This window comes from Oreochromis niloticus, linkage group LG5 (assembly GCF_001858045.2).
Source record: "Oreochromis niloticus isolate F11D_XX linkage group LG5, O_niloticus_UMD_NMBU, whole genome shotgun sequence".
NCBI classification, from domain to species: domain Eukaryota; kingdom Metazoa; phylum Chordata; class Actinopteri; order Cichliformes; family Cichlidae; genus Oreochromis; species Oreochromis niloticus.
In genome coordinates, this window is record NC_031970.2 from 9,969,594 (window position 1) to 9,987,124 (window position 17,531).

At 39.9% G+C, this 17,531-nt stretch overlaps 2 protein-coding genes across 6 annotated transcripts in view; one reads left to right on the forward strand and one right to left on the reverse strand.

Annotated features, from left to right (window-relative positions):
- Window positions 1-6,601, forward strand: part of anks1ab (ankyrin repeat and sterile alpha motif domain containing 1Ab) — a 54,786-nt gene extending 48,185 nt beyond the window's left edge. For 3 of the 5 annotated variants that reach the window (XM_019359067.2, XM_019359066.2, XM_019359069.2), the window contains one exon: window positions 230-497. In XM_019359067.2, coding sequence (XP_019214612.1) covers window positions 230-349 — 120 coding nt within the window. In that variant the 3' untranslated portion in view covers window positions 350-497. Of the gene's footprint in view, window positions 1-229 lie in introns of all 5 variants that reach the window. The other 2 variants (XM_025907125.1, XM_025907124.1) reach the window with 1 other exon arrangement.
- LOC100709272 (T-complex protein 11-like protein 1) lies at window positions 6,523-17,323 on the reverse strand. Its single transcript, XM_003453696.5, has 10 exons — window positions 17,174-17,323; window positions 16,417-16,507; window positions 16,162-16,291; window positions 15,935-16,055; window positions 14,636-14,856; window positions 13,759-13,895; window positions 11,562-11,743; window positions 10,919-11,100; window positions 9,072-9,244; window positions 6,523-8,028 (listed from the first exon to the last, which is right to left on the reverse strand). The coding sequence occupies exons 2-10, from the start codon at window positions 16,493-16,495 to the stop codon at window positions 7,796-7,798; spliced, it is 1,458 nt and encodes a 485-aa protein (XP_003453744.1). The 5' UTR covers window positions 16,496-16,507; window positions 17,174-17,323; the 3' UTR covers window positions 6,523-7,795.
- Window positions 17,324-17,531: the final 208 nt, after the last annotated feature.

The following is a 17,531-nucleotide window of genomic DNA, read 5'->3' on the forward strand; positions in this document are numbered from 1 at the left end:
CATTGGTTTTACTGCCGCTGCTTATACAGGCTGAGGGTCTTTTCTGTCAGACATCATCCATGTTGTGGATTGAGCCCTGAGTGTCTGTGATTATAACATGATCACTGGACTGTACCTCTAATCCACATGCACGTGTGTGAGCTGAGGACTTGTCAGTGTGGCGCAATGGCCTCCACTGCCGCACGTCTCACGCCCTCCTCTCGTCCCTCCTCCCTCCCTCCCCCGGCAGATCGACCCCCTGGAGATGGACCCAGACATGCAGTCCCTGGGCAGCACCACCTGGCTCTTGGACCAGCGGGACGCCAACAGGCGCCCTGTCAGCACCAAGTACGAGACCACCATATTCTGAGGCCGGACTCCACAGCCGCCCCTCTGCACCCCCTGTATTTTCCTCTGCCCCTGCATCCGGTTCTCTATTTATCTCTCACACTCACACATATATACATGTGAGCCCCGTGCCTTCTCACTGTGATGGTATAGCATCCCTCAGGGCTGCCTACTCCTGCACCCTCCTTTGCCCTGCCCAGCGACCCAAACCAACCTCCTACCTGCCATGACAAACACTCCTGCGGCTCCCCCGTGCCTCCCCAACACCCCCTGGCAGCCTCCGTCGCCTGTTGCTGCTACAGCCAATGGCGGAGCTCTGGAACGGATGATCCTGGACTGATCTCATTTTACAGTGGCCCCGCTCTCTCAACCAAACTGCCTCTTCCTCCTCATCCTCCTCTTCCTGACAACTTGCATCTGCCTCCAATTCCCCGATAGCTCCCAGAGGTTGCATCTTTATTATTCTTCCTCTTTCAAGCCATTTTTTTTTAATTGATTCTCCACAGGCAAAACAAGCATGCTCATTTTTTCTATTGCTCTGTCTAGACTTCACACTGGCTAAAGGCAAGTTGAAGTATTTCCAGAAATGTTGAGTTTATATTATTTTAAAAAATGGTTTTCTGTAAGGAGTCAGTGTTTTAAACTGTTAGACGAACAGTTTGAAGTTTTGGGAAATATGTCTAGCAGAGAATTACGTGAGGATATTGACAAAAGTCTCACAGGTGTATAGTTAATATGAAGCTGAAACAGAAATCACACAGACTACATATACCAGTCTCAATAAGCACATGCACCAAAGCATTCTCCCACTGATTATTGACAAAGTTCAGCTATTTAATAAATAGCTGAAGAAATGTTCTAATATTATTAGATTTAGATTATAGAGTTAAATTATAAGTATACTGCACTTTTTAGTTTTCACACCGGCCTAGACACAGGCGACCCCTCCACTCCCACCCTGGCAACGTGGGAAAAAAAAAGTGCAATGGTTGCTGAGGTTGTTGGGGTCACTGTGAAATTGGTTGCTAAAGCCCATCATGCAAGTTTCCTTGCGACTGTTTTGGTTTCCAGCAGATTGTCACTGGTGCCTGTTGTTCACATGGAAGACGCCAACTCATCTGCAAACACTTGCAAACACTGACCTGCGATGGCTCTGAAAGTCCCACCAGGGTATGCCATCCACACTTTAAGAACCGCTGGGTTAAACAAGCCACATCGTTAGGGAGCTTTAGTGGTGCTGATTGTTTTTCATTTTCTAAAGCCAGGTTAGCTAGTTATAAGATTGTATGCCAAACAGATTAAAGCATTTCTACTTAGTTTATCCCAAAAGTTGGGAAATGTCTGTGTTATAGCAACCAAAACAAAAAACACAACCAAAAACAGAATGGCTTAAATACATTCGTACAATAAAAATAAAACTTAACCAAACAAAATAACCCCAATAAAGCAAAAACTACTCAGAAGAAAGTTACATTTTCAGTTCAGTATCTGTTCTTATGGCAGCTGAGCTTAATTAAGCAGGTGGTCTGCTACCTGTAAATCCAGTCAGCTCCATACTAAGTGTACAGTTGTGTCCTCTTGCATAATTCCCAGCAAGCATATTCTCCAAAATGATAACTTTTTCTTTATTGTGTCTTTTTGGTAGATTTAAAGTCAGTAGCTTAATCTTATATTTAGTTTTTTGGGTTTTTTTTATTAACATATATTTTTCATTTACACAATTGTTTGGTTGTTTTGCCTCTCGACAGTTATAATTTTTTTTCTTTCTCCATCTGTAGCCTGTCCTGTCTTACCAGGCATCTACCACTGTGAAGCACTATGAGGAGGCTGCTTTGATAGCATGGGATGCAAGATGGACAATTAATCAATGAAAGACAAAACAGCAACATGCAGCAAACAACTTGTGTTTTCTTTTTGTTGTTGTTGGGTTTTTTTCTACGCATTTGTACAATATTCATAGAAAGACCACAAGGAATCGGTCACGAATCTAATCACTGATGTCTGGACTCAAAACGGACCAAAAACTGAGACCTCGTAAACTCACACAAATACACACATACACACCCAGAAGGACAATATCAAGGACAACAGCCTTACTTCATTATGGTTATCTATAATCAACTAAAATCCCCTGACCTGCCCGAACACCACCACCCAACAACTGCACGCCTCCACCCTGCTTCTAAAAGACTTTAAAGGCAAAAAAACGAAAACAAAAAAAGGCAACACTTCTTATTTCCTGCTGTATTTAAATTGACTGTGACTAGCTGGGATGACGTTGATGCAGAGATGGTACAGTTTTTGTCAGGATGAGTCTTTGCTCTGGCCTTGTACTGCCCAGTGCCTCTCAGCAGTCGTGGTAGCACTGAGAGCCTGAAAATCACAGCTTCTTCTTATTGTCAGTTTAAACAAAGAAAAAAAAATGAAAAGAAACACTGTGTTTAAAAACATGGCACTATCCCTTTTAAGACCTTGTTTTCTTTTTTTCTTATGGTGCAAATGGGACATTAGTGGATTTTTGTGATACTTTTTGATAGATGGGGCATAACTGAAATGCGGGTTGGGGGGAATGATTAAGAAGGGATTGTAAAGAATCCCAACATTACTACCAGAGGCAAAAAAAACAAAACGTAAACAAAGTTTAAAAAAAGAATATTGGGTCTATTAATGAGCCTCTAGCACAATCTGATGCACATTTCCCGTCATAGCATCTTATTATCATGATTACTTGAGTAGGTATCCATGTTGTTTCACTCCAATTTAGAATTAGGTACAGTACATGCAAAGTGTGTTACTTTGAGGGGGTGAAAAGATTTTATTCCACTACATTAAAAGAGCCAAATCTAAATGTTGCTCTGGTGTCGTGTTAATGCGAGTGGATTTGTAATGCTGAGAGCGTGGTACCATTTATTTTTTTTCTTAAAAGATTTTCCTCCTGCACTGTGACTGAAAAAAAAGGTCGTCGTGAAGTCGACACATATCTGTGGGTTCTCCCCTGTGTGCACTACCTGCTGTGCGTGCTGTATGCCTTGTTTCTGTCTGTCCTCATGGGAGTTTGGACCGTTACATCACTGGCCACTGTCCTTGTTTTTTGTGTGCTGCGGGAGAAGTGAAGGATTGAGCTCGTGGAGGCTGACTGATTTTATTTTTTTTTTATTATGGTGTAACCGGCCTGCGTGCGGTACCGTGGCTGTGTCATTGCCACTCTGTTTCTGACTGTTAACTGTTAGCTTCCACTGACGATTGCATGTTGGCAGTGTGTTTGTGTTTTCGTACCCTTTGATGCACTTGGCCTGAGCAGTCTCTCTGTATGTACCGTAGCAGTGTCTCGTCTCCTCTCACTCATCTGCCATTCGCTTTTTACGTTCCCTCTCCCCGTCACACGCCAACTCAGCGCTTCACCCTCATCCCTCCGTTTTGCCATCGTCGTCCAACATTTTGTCATGTATGTTCTTCCGTTCTGTGTGTCACCGAAACAACCTGCTCTATTATGGATGCACAATATGAAAGCATTACACTTAAATGAGCAGCAAGCTATTTAAAGCAAGTTTTGGTGGCATGATATCGCTGTGCATGTAACCGCTCTTTTTAACATTGGTGTTTTCCTTGTGTAGCTCGCCCCAGCGTTCAAGTTTCCGGATACCAAGCTGTGAGTTGAAGGGGAGCAGCCGATGCGAGTGTGTTTGTGTGTGTTGAGTTATAGCGGGCAGAGCAGTGTGAAAGAGGTAGAGAGAAACTGAGAGGTAAGCCTTACGCAATGTGCAGGGCCAAACCAGCGCTTACTCTGACATTTAGATCTCACTCCGTATATCCCCTGCTCCTCCACTGCCCCTGAGATGAATCCCAACACAGACTAAAAGGTAACCCGGTAGTCCCACATCACTGGCTAAACAGGACCTGTGTATCACTCCTGTCTTGAGAAAGGTCACTCAGAAAGGTCAAGTCTATTTCCTGGCCTCCGTGTGACTTTCTGATCTTGTTATGTAGGTACTGTAATGTTTAGAGCACTGTAGACCATTAATGATATAGACCATTAATGAGCATTTCTATTGATTCAGGTCTATTGAAAATGTGGGAATTATTATTAAAGGGTAACAAAATGTAGAGGAAAAGAAAAAAAAACTGTACCAGCATACAATGCTTTGCCCATGTTTCTGGACAGAGTATGGTTTGTCAATGAAAATGTGATACTGTTTCAAATTTCAAAGCAATATTATATTAATGACATTAAATAATACAAAGACTAAAGAATCCCTCTCACGTCTGTTGTCAGCATTGATTTCTTTTATATGGCTGAGTAGTTAAAAGCAGAAACATTACACCAGCTGTTTAAAATTTAAAGTGACAAATACAACAAACGTGGTAATTAATGTACAATTATACTTTCACTCTTTCTCCTGCCAAAGAGATTAGTGGGTGGTGCAACTTTTTATTCTAAACAAACGATTAGCCCCCAGTCTCTGTGTCTCTCATGTCTCCAACTGCATTCAAGTCAGAGCCAAGCATCCAGGTGCCTGGTGAAAACACACACACATCAGTATTCAACACAGTAAACGTAGCATTTGCACAACATGAAGAAACAGTTTTCTGTCAGGTATATGTTTATCAGTTCTGTTGGGACCTGTAGCAAAGTCAAAGTTAAATGAGAATTACCTGTCCTTTTTTTGCATGTTTTTGCTAACCTTATGAATACAATTCTTCAAAACTGGAATTGTTTTAGAAATGTTTTATTTTAGCTAAATTCCAGCTATGGGTATAGATTTAATTTAAATAGAAAATGAAAAGCTGACTCTTTAAAATGCACGTTGGGTCATCCTGCATAGCTTTCAAACCAGCTCAGTTACACTAGAGTAAAAGCAGGAAAAAATTGCCCATTGCCTTGTGTTTGAATCCATTCATTTATTTATTTTTTACAACTCGAGACTGATTGACTATAGTTGTGGTGACCAAGTGGTTAACCAGAGGTTGAGCGAGCAGCACCCTAAACCTCTGGACAAGCACACTGGACTGCAAGACGACTGCATTGGTCACCGATAATCCCCAGAAAGTCAAATAATTGCCATTTAATTTATAAATGCAGACAGACTGGCAAACAATCCGAGTTAGTCTACTCCGATGAGTACAACCTGCCTGCTCTCCTGCAGCAACTATGTGAGTATTTGAGGAGGAATTTCAAATCTATGAGAAACTTGCTGGGCCCCACTGAATATGAGTTACTGTCAGTTTCTGTTCAATGAGAATTCCTGAAGCATTTGAGATTTTCACTCATTTATCACATTTAATCGTTGTATTTTCACAAACGCAATGTAACTGCCAACTTGACTCCATTCAGCCGCAAACTGATAGCAGACTGGCTGTGCTGCTGTAGCGCTTTCTTGAAGCACCAAAGTCATTTTGAAGATACCTGACTGCAGACGTGCTCCCTGTCTTTAATGTAACCATTTTAAAGGCAGTGAGATTCCAACGTGATTGGTGAGTGATGCAATAATTTTGGTCGTGCTGTGGTCTCCTACCACTGTTTTACCTAGTGTGACTGTAGCATGAACTATTAGAAAACAATAAAGCAACACTGGCAAAAGTTAATATAAACTTTATCTTTACTGAAATTGATTGACTGAATATAAAAGATGGATGTAGATAGGTGTGGATTGATCTGATATTTGGATCTGCTACCAATGAGTCATTCTGTTCAATTTAAATCTATATTTTACTGACTTAATTTCATTTCTGTGTTTCACGAGTCAAAAGCATGGAAGCTAACATGGAGGAAGCTAAAAGCAAAGAAATCGTTTATTTATGACTTATAAGTTAACTTATTTGCTGAAAAACTCAGACTCGGATGCTTTCCCTATCAGCTTCTCTCTCTTGTTTGCCCACTCTCGCTGGTCCTCACTCTTGTTATGCTCAGTGTAACACTTGTTAAAAAGCTTTTATTGCATTACTGCAGTAACATACAGTAACATGTTGTCAACTCCATGTGGTATTATTTCACCTCATGTTTCTGTTATTGGCTTTACCCCATGCATATGAGGTGTGCTCACAGTGACAGCAGGTAAAGGTAGGTAAAGAATTCAATTTTATTTATATAGCGCCAAATCACAGCAGTAGTCATCTGGAGGCGCTTTGAGAAGTGTCGCTGTAAAGGACGTCAGTATGCAGTGGTCACTCACAGAACTAAAATAAGACTAATGTGAATAAATTAGATGGATAACATTTTATTTATGAAAAGTATGTTTGAAAGTATAATAAGTCTTTTCCTAAGAAAGAAATACAAGTTACCAGGTATCGTATCATCACAATTGGGTGCATCAGTAAGGTAGCGACCAATGAAATCACCAACTGTCTGCTTCTGCATTTATAATTATTATTTACTGTATGTGCGAAGAAAAAAAACCCTGTATAGTTGTGACCAAATCTGTTTTTGTACCAAGCTTGTGGATTAAACATGAGAGTCAATGGAGACACAAGTGGTCACTGAAGGAACTGCAGTTTTTCTCACTTGTACACAGTTTTTGGCTGCTTCCAGAATTGGCCCCTGCTGGCCATTATAAAGAATCTAGGTTTAAGGCGTTTATGCACTGGCTTCACTTTATAGACCCCATGGCTATGTCCATCTTTTTTATACAGTTTGTTAATGTGTTACAAAAATAGTGCCAGAAGCAAATAAAAAGGCACAAATAGGTTTCTGAACACTTCCTTTCCTTGTTGGCAGTCAGCTATAGCACAGTCACTCCAAACATTTGAAAAGTTAGCGTGTACATACATTTAAAACAGGACTCTTGTAAGCTTCACTACAATAACATGTAATGGGGGAAAAAATACTAAAAACCTTATTAGTATTTTTAAAAAAGAAAAAAAAATACAGATTTAAAAATAAGACCCCTTTAGGATTTAACTTATTCCATTGTACGTGTATCCTGTAACAGTTTTTCTGAAATATTGCTTAAAATGTAACAAGTTGAACGATGATTTCTTTCAAGCACACGTGTTTTCATGTCTTTGAATGGCTGGTGGAAAAAATATATCACTTTGGTATTTGTTTAGTAGTACACACCCCCTCCAATGTCAACGACTGAAAGAAACACAAGTATATTTTTGATTCAAGAAGAAAAAATAATAATAATAAAAATAATGAAAAAGTGCATGCTGTCTTTGGTAAGTTACTCATAAACATTTTTCAACATGAAGAGCTACATATTAAAGCTTAAGTGTTATTTACAGACTTAGCATATGTTCTTTGGTGCACTGATTTCTAAAATCATTCACATTCAGCGTCTTAAAATGGCTAAATATAATAATTATAGCTTTCACCTGGGTCAGAATTACATAATTTCTTGCACGTGTTTTTTTTTTTTTTTTCTCTAAAGGCAGTAAATATGTATAAGGCAACACAGGATTTTGGTTCTGTGCCTTTCTTTCTTTAAATTGCTCAAGAGTGTAGCTACAAACTGAAAGGGTCAGCCTCAGTTTAGCGTGAGTCCTCCCCAGCCTCGGCACCTCCTGGCTGGAACAGCAGTTTCCTGAGGATGGGCGCATAGAAGGGACCAAAGACTGTTTGGTTGAAGTGGACGATTCGCCCGAAGGCCGTCCCCAGCTCAAGTAGCTCAGCACTCAGCAGCCCGAGGGGAGCAGGCAGCTCTGGACTCCTTTTAGCAGGGCCGCCCCGCAGCATGTCCTGGAGGAAACCCTGTACCCTTTCTCCTGTTTGATGGAGAGAAGGAGGGAGAGAAGTCAGCTATGCAGCAGCACACATCCAAGTTTAAACAGAGATTATCTAAACTCAGCAGCATTAAAGTGCAGGAACATGTACTTATCTATCTTAATGAAAATATTTTTCCACGACCGCCTTTTTTTAACCACTCTGTTTAGCCAGGTTACCCTAAATTTTAATGAAGTAAGAACTTAACCAAAAACCTGATGCTTTCTCAATGTCTTTGAGTACACACTGGACATCATGCCAACATATGCCAAGTTTTCAGCTAATAGCTCTTTGGAATCATCTTGTTGTTTATAGAGTCAACTGAAGACATGGGAACAGGCTGCTAATGACAGTGTGACAAACACTGGTTTGTCCCTTAAGTGCTAATTTGAATGATTCATGAGTCAGGCTCAAGTGGTTTAACAAACAAAAAACATTCCTATGAAAATGGTCAGGTACAAGGAGTGGACTGAAAATGAGTGGAAAAAGCAGCCAATGGTCAAAGGACACGTTTAAAAGACCTTCAGAAAGCGTGGAGAACTATTGCTCAAGACCACTGCAATAAAGTCTGGCTCTTTGGAATCAAAATATAAAGAAATATGGAGTAGATGTTCAACTGTATTATAAATATTATAATCTTATAATATATAAAATACAAGATTATATTGCTTTTTAAAAAGAAGGAAAAAAACATGTGCAAATACTCTGTAGTTTTTATAATAAATACTTTGAGGATTTATTTTTCGAGGAACATGATCTGCTTCTACATCCTGATATCACCATGGTCTTTTTGTGACATTTAACGCACATAAAAAAGATCAAATTAACTGATTAGTTTAATCTGTCCATTGAAAATGGTGATTCTCCAAACATGAGTCTTTGCTGCCTAAAATATACTTCTTTATAAAATGTTTTCCAGTAGCCTTAAATGGCTATTTTTTTCTACTCACACCTTACAAAATGTAAAAAGCTGACATTATATAGTAATACACACTGACATAAGTCCAATATGTGGATTTATTTCATTTCCCCCATCATGTCTTACCTATAAGCACGCAGACTGGGTTGTTCTGTTTCCATAGCTCAGATATTTGTCCTTTCAGCAGATCCTGGCTCTCCTGCGGCAGTGCTGCTCCTCCCTGAGTAGCCAGAGCGTCGGACATCTGCTGCAATACTATCTCCCCAATCCCCAACAAGGCCCCCTTCAGGTCAGCTTCCCTGTAGCACCAGAAACCAGCATAAGACCAACCATCAGCAATTTCATCAGACATATATTGTCTCACAGGCCTACGCATCTATGTACAGGGACTGATGGAAGTAATAAAGGAGTTCTCCAAGAGCAGGAATTTGATTAAAGTTCCTCTTCTGCCCATTGATTAAACTCCTACAAACTCATCTTTGTTTTTCACAATTACACATTTTTTTCCATGAGCGCACTCCTTAAAATGGCTTCGATATAATTCTACACCCTTGCCTCTTTTTAGTAGATGCGTATTTATGAAAATGCAAATTAGTGCCGTCTTCTGTCTCCTCCCACCTCTTCTGCTGCTGAGGCATATCTGCTTTGCTCTGACGGTTAAAACACTGAAAGACTACTTTCTGCTATGCAATGATAAAACTAACGTAGGAGTAAATGAGCCACAGATGTTCGACCTGGAAATAGATTTTGAAGAGCAAATGCCAGATTGTCTGGAACTAAATTTATCAGAACAGCTTCTACAGTGTTAGAAATGTTAAAGTGGAACTATTATCCTCATTTTTGGCTCCATCATTTTAAAGTTGGGGAAGCTTTACATATTACACAGTTCAACATATTCCTTACTCCACTTCTACTACTTCTACAGTCTCAAACAAACAGTGTTAGCTCCTCTAACTCTAAGACCACGCTCCCTTTTAAGCCAACTTTCTTCTGACTGGCTGTTGCTGTCAAACAGACGGTTTTAACAGCAGGTAGGTGGGGCTTCTGTGCTCACAGGCTGCACTGTGACCATATTAAGGATACCTGCTCTTATTGACAACATTTAGAGCCAACAGTTAAAAAAAACAACAAAACAAAACAATGCCTGGCAAAATTGGAGAACTTGCCAAATATCAAACATTGTTTCTATTTTTTCAAGAAAACATCACGAAATAATTCAAACATTTTTTCAAATCTATGAAATTGATTTGAGGTCGTCTTCAGCCATGGCGGAGATATGCGGTCTAGGACTGCTCTATTTTGAAACTCTGGTCCTGTTTAGTATTAGCCTACACCATGGTAACAGTATATGCATAAAAGACAGTCAGGTAAAATAGATCCAGTTCATAGAGTTCATAGATAATCTGAACATTCAGGCTTGATTATAGCTGATAATTCCTCACTAATGTTAGATAAACCTCGTACCCCTAAACAGCTCTAACAAGTTAGCCTCGCATGTTGATTGGTTCAGTTTTTGAAGTTTCTCAACTATGAATCCAGGCCAAGTTTGAGATATTCATTGTTACACCACACCAAGGCAGAAATGCTCAACCGTGGCAATGGCTTCTAATTTTGCTCAGGATTTCTCTTCTGGCATTTAAATAATGATCGCATGAACATATTACAAAGGGTCAAAAAACAGCGGTGGTCTTTAAATACCGCCACATTGTAACAAAGGCGATTAAGGCAGAAACAGCCTGTGCTGCATTTTATTGCAGCTCGGACCAGAGTGCGAGCAGACCTCGAACATTACAAGCTGCTGTTCCACATTTATCCACTAATCATGACACACCCTCTCTTGAACAGAAAGAATGAGGTTAGCTGGATCTGTTCTGACAAGCTAGCTGCCTCATGTCACCTCCGTTGGTTTCTTTCTCATACAATACCTGTTCCCTGTGACAGCCAGTACATGCATCACGACATCCTCCTCTTACCTGGTGTGACTGCCCTCCAGCAGGGCAGTGATGGACTGCCTGAGTTTACCTACAAACCCCTGCAGGGAGAAAACGACACGGCCGCACTGAGCGTTAGTCAAGAGCAGCACCGACGCCTCCAGGACCAACATCTGGAGCCGCTGACCAAGAGCATCCAGGCGGGCCCGATCCATCAGGATGGTCTGTGCGTGGAAGACAGATTGGGGTCACAAGGGGGCAATGTTTTCAGCATAAATATGAAATCAATACCTCAATAAAGAGTCTAATGGCTATAACCCTAAATAAGATTGTGAAAGCCACAGGTAATTGATGATTTTCCAGGGGTCATACAGTATACAAATGCAAACTGTCATGATTCATCAATTATATTAATGCAGCGCTAGGTAACACCAAGTCTAAAATCAGTTCAGCTGCACTCTGTTGAAACACACATGATGCTGACTAATAAGTCTTTGAGTTCAGATTCTTAAAAAATGGAGCCGCACTTGTACGAGTGCTTGAAATTAAAAAATTGCTTTTCACATGCTTTTAACCAGTGAGAAGGAATGGGTAGGCAAACTGAACATTCCCTCATAATCAATAAAATATCACCGGGTCCGATGAAAGGCGTGGGCGTGATGTAATTTTTCAGACAGCAGCTGACCTCAGGATATTTCTGGTCCTGTGGGTCCCAGTGGAGAAGACGTATGTAGGCCCGGTTGAGGACAGCGGTGGGGCTGAGAGGACCGCGGCTGTCAGGACCGGGAGAATCAGACTGCGCCTCACACGCCGACACCACCTCAGACGCTGCTGCCTGAAGCCAAGCGGTGGTATTGTCCAAAGAATCTGAAGAGAAGTGACAAATTATAAAATGATTAAGAATATACTAAAAAACTGAAACTACACAGATGAGACCGACTAAGTGAATCATGGATTTTAGTGGCTACTGAGCGAGCCAGCCATAGACTGTTCATTAAAGATGGATGTAGCCATGGTTATGTCACTGTGGTTTGTCAGGCATCTGGCTGAGCGTTTTCACCATCTCCATTTTAGATGTTGTGACGATTGAGGCGGAGACCGACTGAGAAACTGAGCAATAACTCCATGCAACTTAGAGCATCCCCTGCTTTATCATCAATTTTTAAATTAATGAGACCATCATTTAAAAAAATAAACATGCTCTATCTAATAGAAACTAGAAACTCATGTAGGGTTTAGCCGTGAATTCATACTTGAGTTATTTTGCTAAGACTGTGTTTACCTTGTATGTGTTTGCACTTATTATTTACAGATTTAACTATGCACCTTTAAAGCACAATAATTTGTTGAATTTACCTCTGTGGTTTTCCCCACACCTACCTTAGTTTAAGACTGGTGCTCTGTTAAAAAGTCAATCATCTCCATCCCACTTTGTCTTTTTATGAAGAGTAATATATCAGCATATATTGAACTTTTATGGTACATTTGCAATTGACGTGGGACTATAGCCTTGGAGTTAAGTCTGTGGAACTGGTGTTGAATGTGGTGGAGGAGCTGGACCCAGTAAAAGGTGGTTTCTGGTTAGAGATGGCTGGTGAAAACCTGATTGCTGTGATGACTCTAGAACACGGGTGTCCAACTCCAGGCCTCAAGGACCAGTGTCCTGCAGGTTTTAGATGTGTCCTTGAACCAACACAGCTGATTTAAATGGCTAAATTACCTCCTCAACATGTCTTCAAGTTCTCCAGAGGGCTGGTAATGAACTAATAATTTGATTCAGGTGTGTTGACCCAGGGTAATATCTAAAACCTGCAGGACACCGGCCCTTGAGGCCTGGAGTTGGACACCCCTGCTCTAGAACATTTGTTAAGAGTGATGTACCTATGCACATAATATAAGGTTGGACAGCTAGCTTATAAATAAACTAATGTTCATAAGTGATTCTCTGGGTTTTGTACTTCTTGGCTACCATCGCTCTTTTTTTTTTTTTGCTGCTCTTAAAAAGGACCCGTCTTGTCTTCTCCTTTTCCTCGACATGTCACTCAATGACACTTAAAATAAGCTCCAGCCATCTCAACAATAGCTTCACATGGAATTGCACCAGGTGTCTCTCCCAGGTGATAAAAATCTTTTGCTTAACTCATGATCTTGCTTACTATTTAGACTTTTCAGTCTTTAAACTACTCACCAGAGTAGTGAGAAAAAATTGTTTGGCCAAAATCTCCCACTGCAGGTAAAAATTTTTTAAGCCTGAAAATCAAACCACGGGGAGTTACACGATTCTAGTTCCCACTTTGACCACTTGGGGTCAATATCCTAAATGGCTGTTACTGATTATTTGTCTAGTGACTCCATAAGCATGCTGTCTACTCTGGAGTTTTTTACATGAAACAATTACATTAAAAAACAACCCAAAACAAAACAACTAAGTGTGGATGTGAAACTGTGTGGTTCTCTGTCTCTTTGTCAGCCTTTTGTAAAGGCCGACTCTGACCATATGACAGCTGGGATAGGCTTCAACTCCCCCCATGACCCTAAGTTGGATGAGCGATTAACAAAATAAATGGATGGATGCTAACATGGCTTTTTCAGTGACTGTCACGTTGCCAGTTACTCTGATTAGCCAGTGCTACAGAAGCACAGTACATGAGCCAAAAACTCAGTTCAGGGATTGGCTGTCCCACTCCTTACCCAATATATGAGAAGCAGAAAAATGGCAGGATGGTACTTTGGAGAGACGAGGGTCAAAAGAGGTTTAATTGAAAATTGAAATATCTAGCGACCATAAATGTAGCACTTACAAAGTCACCTTTATCATCTATCACTCGTTGCACCAGTGGAGTTGAAGATTGAAGAGTGCTGGAAATGAAATCCCTTCTCACCTGGCTGCTTGTCCAGGATCTGCTGGAATTTCGCCCGCTCGTACTGTATGGCCTGCTGCATGAGATGAGGCCTCAGGCTTTGAATGGTGAAGTTAACCATGTCGGTCTTCATGAGACCCAAGACACGGAAGATCTCCCTGAGAGGAACAATGTTTGAGTGAAATCTTTTTTGACGTTCTTGGAAATAAGGCAACCTCAACCACTAGGGGGCAGAATTTTAAAGGCTGTGTGGAGATGTTTTAAACATTTGAGACTTCTTTTTAGCTCTACATGCATTTCCTCAAGAAATAGCAGGTCATCGCTAGAGCAAAGGACTTGGCCAGTTAAATGAAGGTTACTCACAGCATCATCATGTGGCACAAACTGGCATTATATGATAGTACAGCTTGGCCAAAGTTCAATTTTAGTTAATATCTCTACAGCACAATATATAGATGCTTTGGATATAAATTAATAGATTTGCATCTTTATTTTGTTTAAATAGATTTGGTTAATTCTGGTGGGATTTATACTATTTTTAAAACAAGAATTTACAAGCGCCTTTAAATATTTGCACAAGCTGAGGATTATTTTTAGTTCTAATTGGACATTATGAGAGGTATTCCTGCAGAACGGAGCATCCAAACTCACACCAACTGAAAAAAATGATTGGATTTATCTTATATTGACACTGCATTACTAAGCAGAAAACTGATCAGTGAATGTATATTAATTCGGTTTTACGTTACATTTCATGGTAATAATGTGGTCTGCAAGTGATGTCATTACAGGAATACAGTTTGCTGCATGCTGGATTTAATACACGGCCACAGCCTGCCACTGATTCCATGTCAGACACAAGTTTATTCGGTGAAGGTGTTGTTAACCTGCTTCTTACCTCAGGAGCTCCACAGGTTCCTTGAGATCCCGCAGTGCTCTGACTTCTGGGTCGCGCACCGGAGCACATAAAGATGCCATGGTGTTGATAACAAATTCCGCCAGTCGGTGGAGGTCCAGAGCCCCGTGGTCGACCTCCTGCCTGATCAGATCCATATCCAGCACCTCGTCAAGCTGAGACCTCAGTCTGACGTGAGCGGGCAAGAGCAGGGACTGAAGCATCTAATGTGAAGAAAAATGTCTGCTTTCACTAACATTTTATGCTATGTTCGGAAATATTCAGTTTATCTAGTTCATTTAATATAATACACTGCAAACAGTCACTTGGAACTGTTTTTTAAGTCTATTTAATAAAGCTTTAGCTACTACCAAGTTTACAATCCCTGGGCACATAAACACAATCTTAAACAAGCTATAAAATACAAACACACATTTAAGATAAAAGTAGAGTAGTATATGGGTTTGATTAAAGATGACATGGCCAGTTTCTTTCTATTTTTTTCATTTCTTCTTTTTTTTGGGAATCAAAAGAGAAGATATGAAAATCTACATATGTGCTCAAGGGATCTTATTCCATTTTTTAATTTAAATTTACAGGAAATAGAAGATTGTGCAAAGACAGAGCTTCTCTAAGTGAATGTACACTCTCAAAGCGGCCAAACCTTGTCAATGGTGGAGGCGCAGTATTGTGACTATATTAAAGATAAACATCTGGGTATATATGTTTGGGTTCCCAAAAGCTACAAATACACTTTGCAGTGACCTAATGTTTCATCTTAAAATATACAATGTTGTTTTTCAGTATGATCAAAGAAATGAGCTGGATAATCACTTTCCCCGTACTGTATATTTTCAACCACCAATATTTTCATTCAGTGTAAGGCACAAACACTTCATCAATTTTGAAACTCTGAAACAAGCAGCTGTTCCGCTTCTTTCTTGTGTGAAAAGGACTGGGACATCTGCCCACAACAGGATTTCTACACATCGAAGTGATGTACAAACTCAAATAAACTCAAAGGACTGTCACACAACTGCCAAACCCAATCTGTTGTAATATCATTGTGATGTGTATTTCTCTGACTTTTTTTTTTTATGTCACTTTAAAAATGAGTTTTTAACTGTTACAAAAAAACCTCTAAATTTCTTTTTAAACCTGAATATTTTTGACAGCGTCATAACAAATGCATTGTGAATTAAAGTAATGCCTTATTGATCAGATAGCACTAATTTCTCCTTTTGTAAGGTTGGTGATCATGTTTGTGCTTTCCTTTTGACCCTTCCAATGCCAGATACTCACAGTTTTGACTTCCTGCAGCAGAAGGACAGCATGGCTGTAGTTTGGAGGATCGCTGTTCAGCTGCTCCTGAAGACTGTCCCAAAAGGCCCGGTGAACGATTTCTGTCACTCTACCCTCCAGGCTGCAGATAAGCAGTTTAAAAGAACAGCTCAAGGGTAAAAATACTCATTAATATAGGAACTAAGAATAACCAAGGTCACTGTAGATGTGGTTAAGTGTGTTCTTGCCTGTCTGTAGAAGGATTTCGGGGTTTGAAGCAGAAGTCTCTGTTCACCACTATCTCATGTGCAAGACTCAGGTTGGAAACACAATTTTCCAGCTCCATTAGACTGGATAATGAGGCAGTGGGTGGGCTCCCTGACACCACAGACAGGACACACACACCCACAGATAATTAAAACTGCCACGGTGGTAATATTTCAATTACTAATGGCCTCTGAATGTGCCTGAAAACAATAACTGCTGTAATAACTGCCACGTACCTGTTGGAGAGTCAAGTTTTTCCAGACAGGGAAGGTCAGCAGGGGAATCATCAGTGGCCCCCTCTCTCTGATTTGGCATTTCAGAAGCAGTCTAGACATTTAAATCACTCGTTAACGTGGTAAGAATGGTCACTTTTGTCAGGTTTTAACAACGCCTCCACTCAAAATGTTCATGGCTGAGACTGTTCGTCAATTGATTAACAATCAAGCAACAGTTTTAGTAATATTTTAATGAGAAAGAGCACAGCTACAGTTTCAGATGTTAAGATTTGCCTCCTGGTTTGGGGAGTAGTGATCAAAAAGAACATAAAGTGTGACTACATCTAGGAAATTATAAAGGTTTTTCACCTTTTTCTATATATGTACAATAGTCCTATATCTATATTGAACTTTATCTATATTCACACACATTTTTCTATATTTATATATACACACATACATATGTACACACACACACACACACACTATAGCAGCTATTGATATAAATATGTTTATTGATATAAACCTAAATATTTAGGTTAAACGTTATTTATTAGAAAAAAAATGAAAACTAATGAAATTGGATACAAGGGTAAAATTGGGTACAACTATGCTCCACACACAGAAAATGTACTATTACATGTGTACATTAAAGTATTAACAAAAAATTACATAAAATAAAATGTGTAAAAATTAAATTAAATTAAATTATTTGTTAAAATCAAAAGTGAGACTACACAGAAATGAAAATATGACAACTTTCTAAAGGCGAACTTACCTGTTGCTGTTATTTGAATGAATATAGTATAGGTTTTAGAGGTGAGTAGTATGTTAGAAACGCTACAGTGTTTCTTTCCGGAGTTTAAAAACCTCCAGTTCAAAACACCAATGTTTCAAACTTGGACTAAACCATTGTTACCCATTACGCGGGGGAGGGGCGGTAAAAATAATAGAGGTTCTTCCTGTTTCACTGCTTTCACCTGCTTCCTGTATGCGTAGCTGTGTTCATATAGAAAAGTGCAGCTATAAACATAAACTATTGACCTAAATTATTTTCTACTTGAAAAAGACATTAAAAAAAGCCGCTACTTCTTTTGGTTTGGTCCGTTCTCAAATCAAAACAATGGGCGTGTCTG

Bases quoted from the DNA above. Each gene is read 5' to 3' on its own strand.
- LOC100709272 (XM_003453696.5), bottom strand. From the start codon at position 16,495: ATGCCAAATCAGAGAGAGGGGGCCACTGATGATTCCCCTGCTGACCTT. The intron at 16,056-16,161 runs GCAAGAACACAC...GCTTATCTGCAG, and splicing joins CGAAATCCTTCTACAGACAG to CCTGGAGGGTAGAGTGACAG. The intron at 14,857-15,934 runs GTGAGTATCTGG...TCTTCACATTAG, and splicing joins TGCTGCAGGAAGTCAAAACT to ATGCTTCAGTCCCTGCTCTT.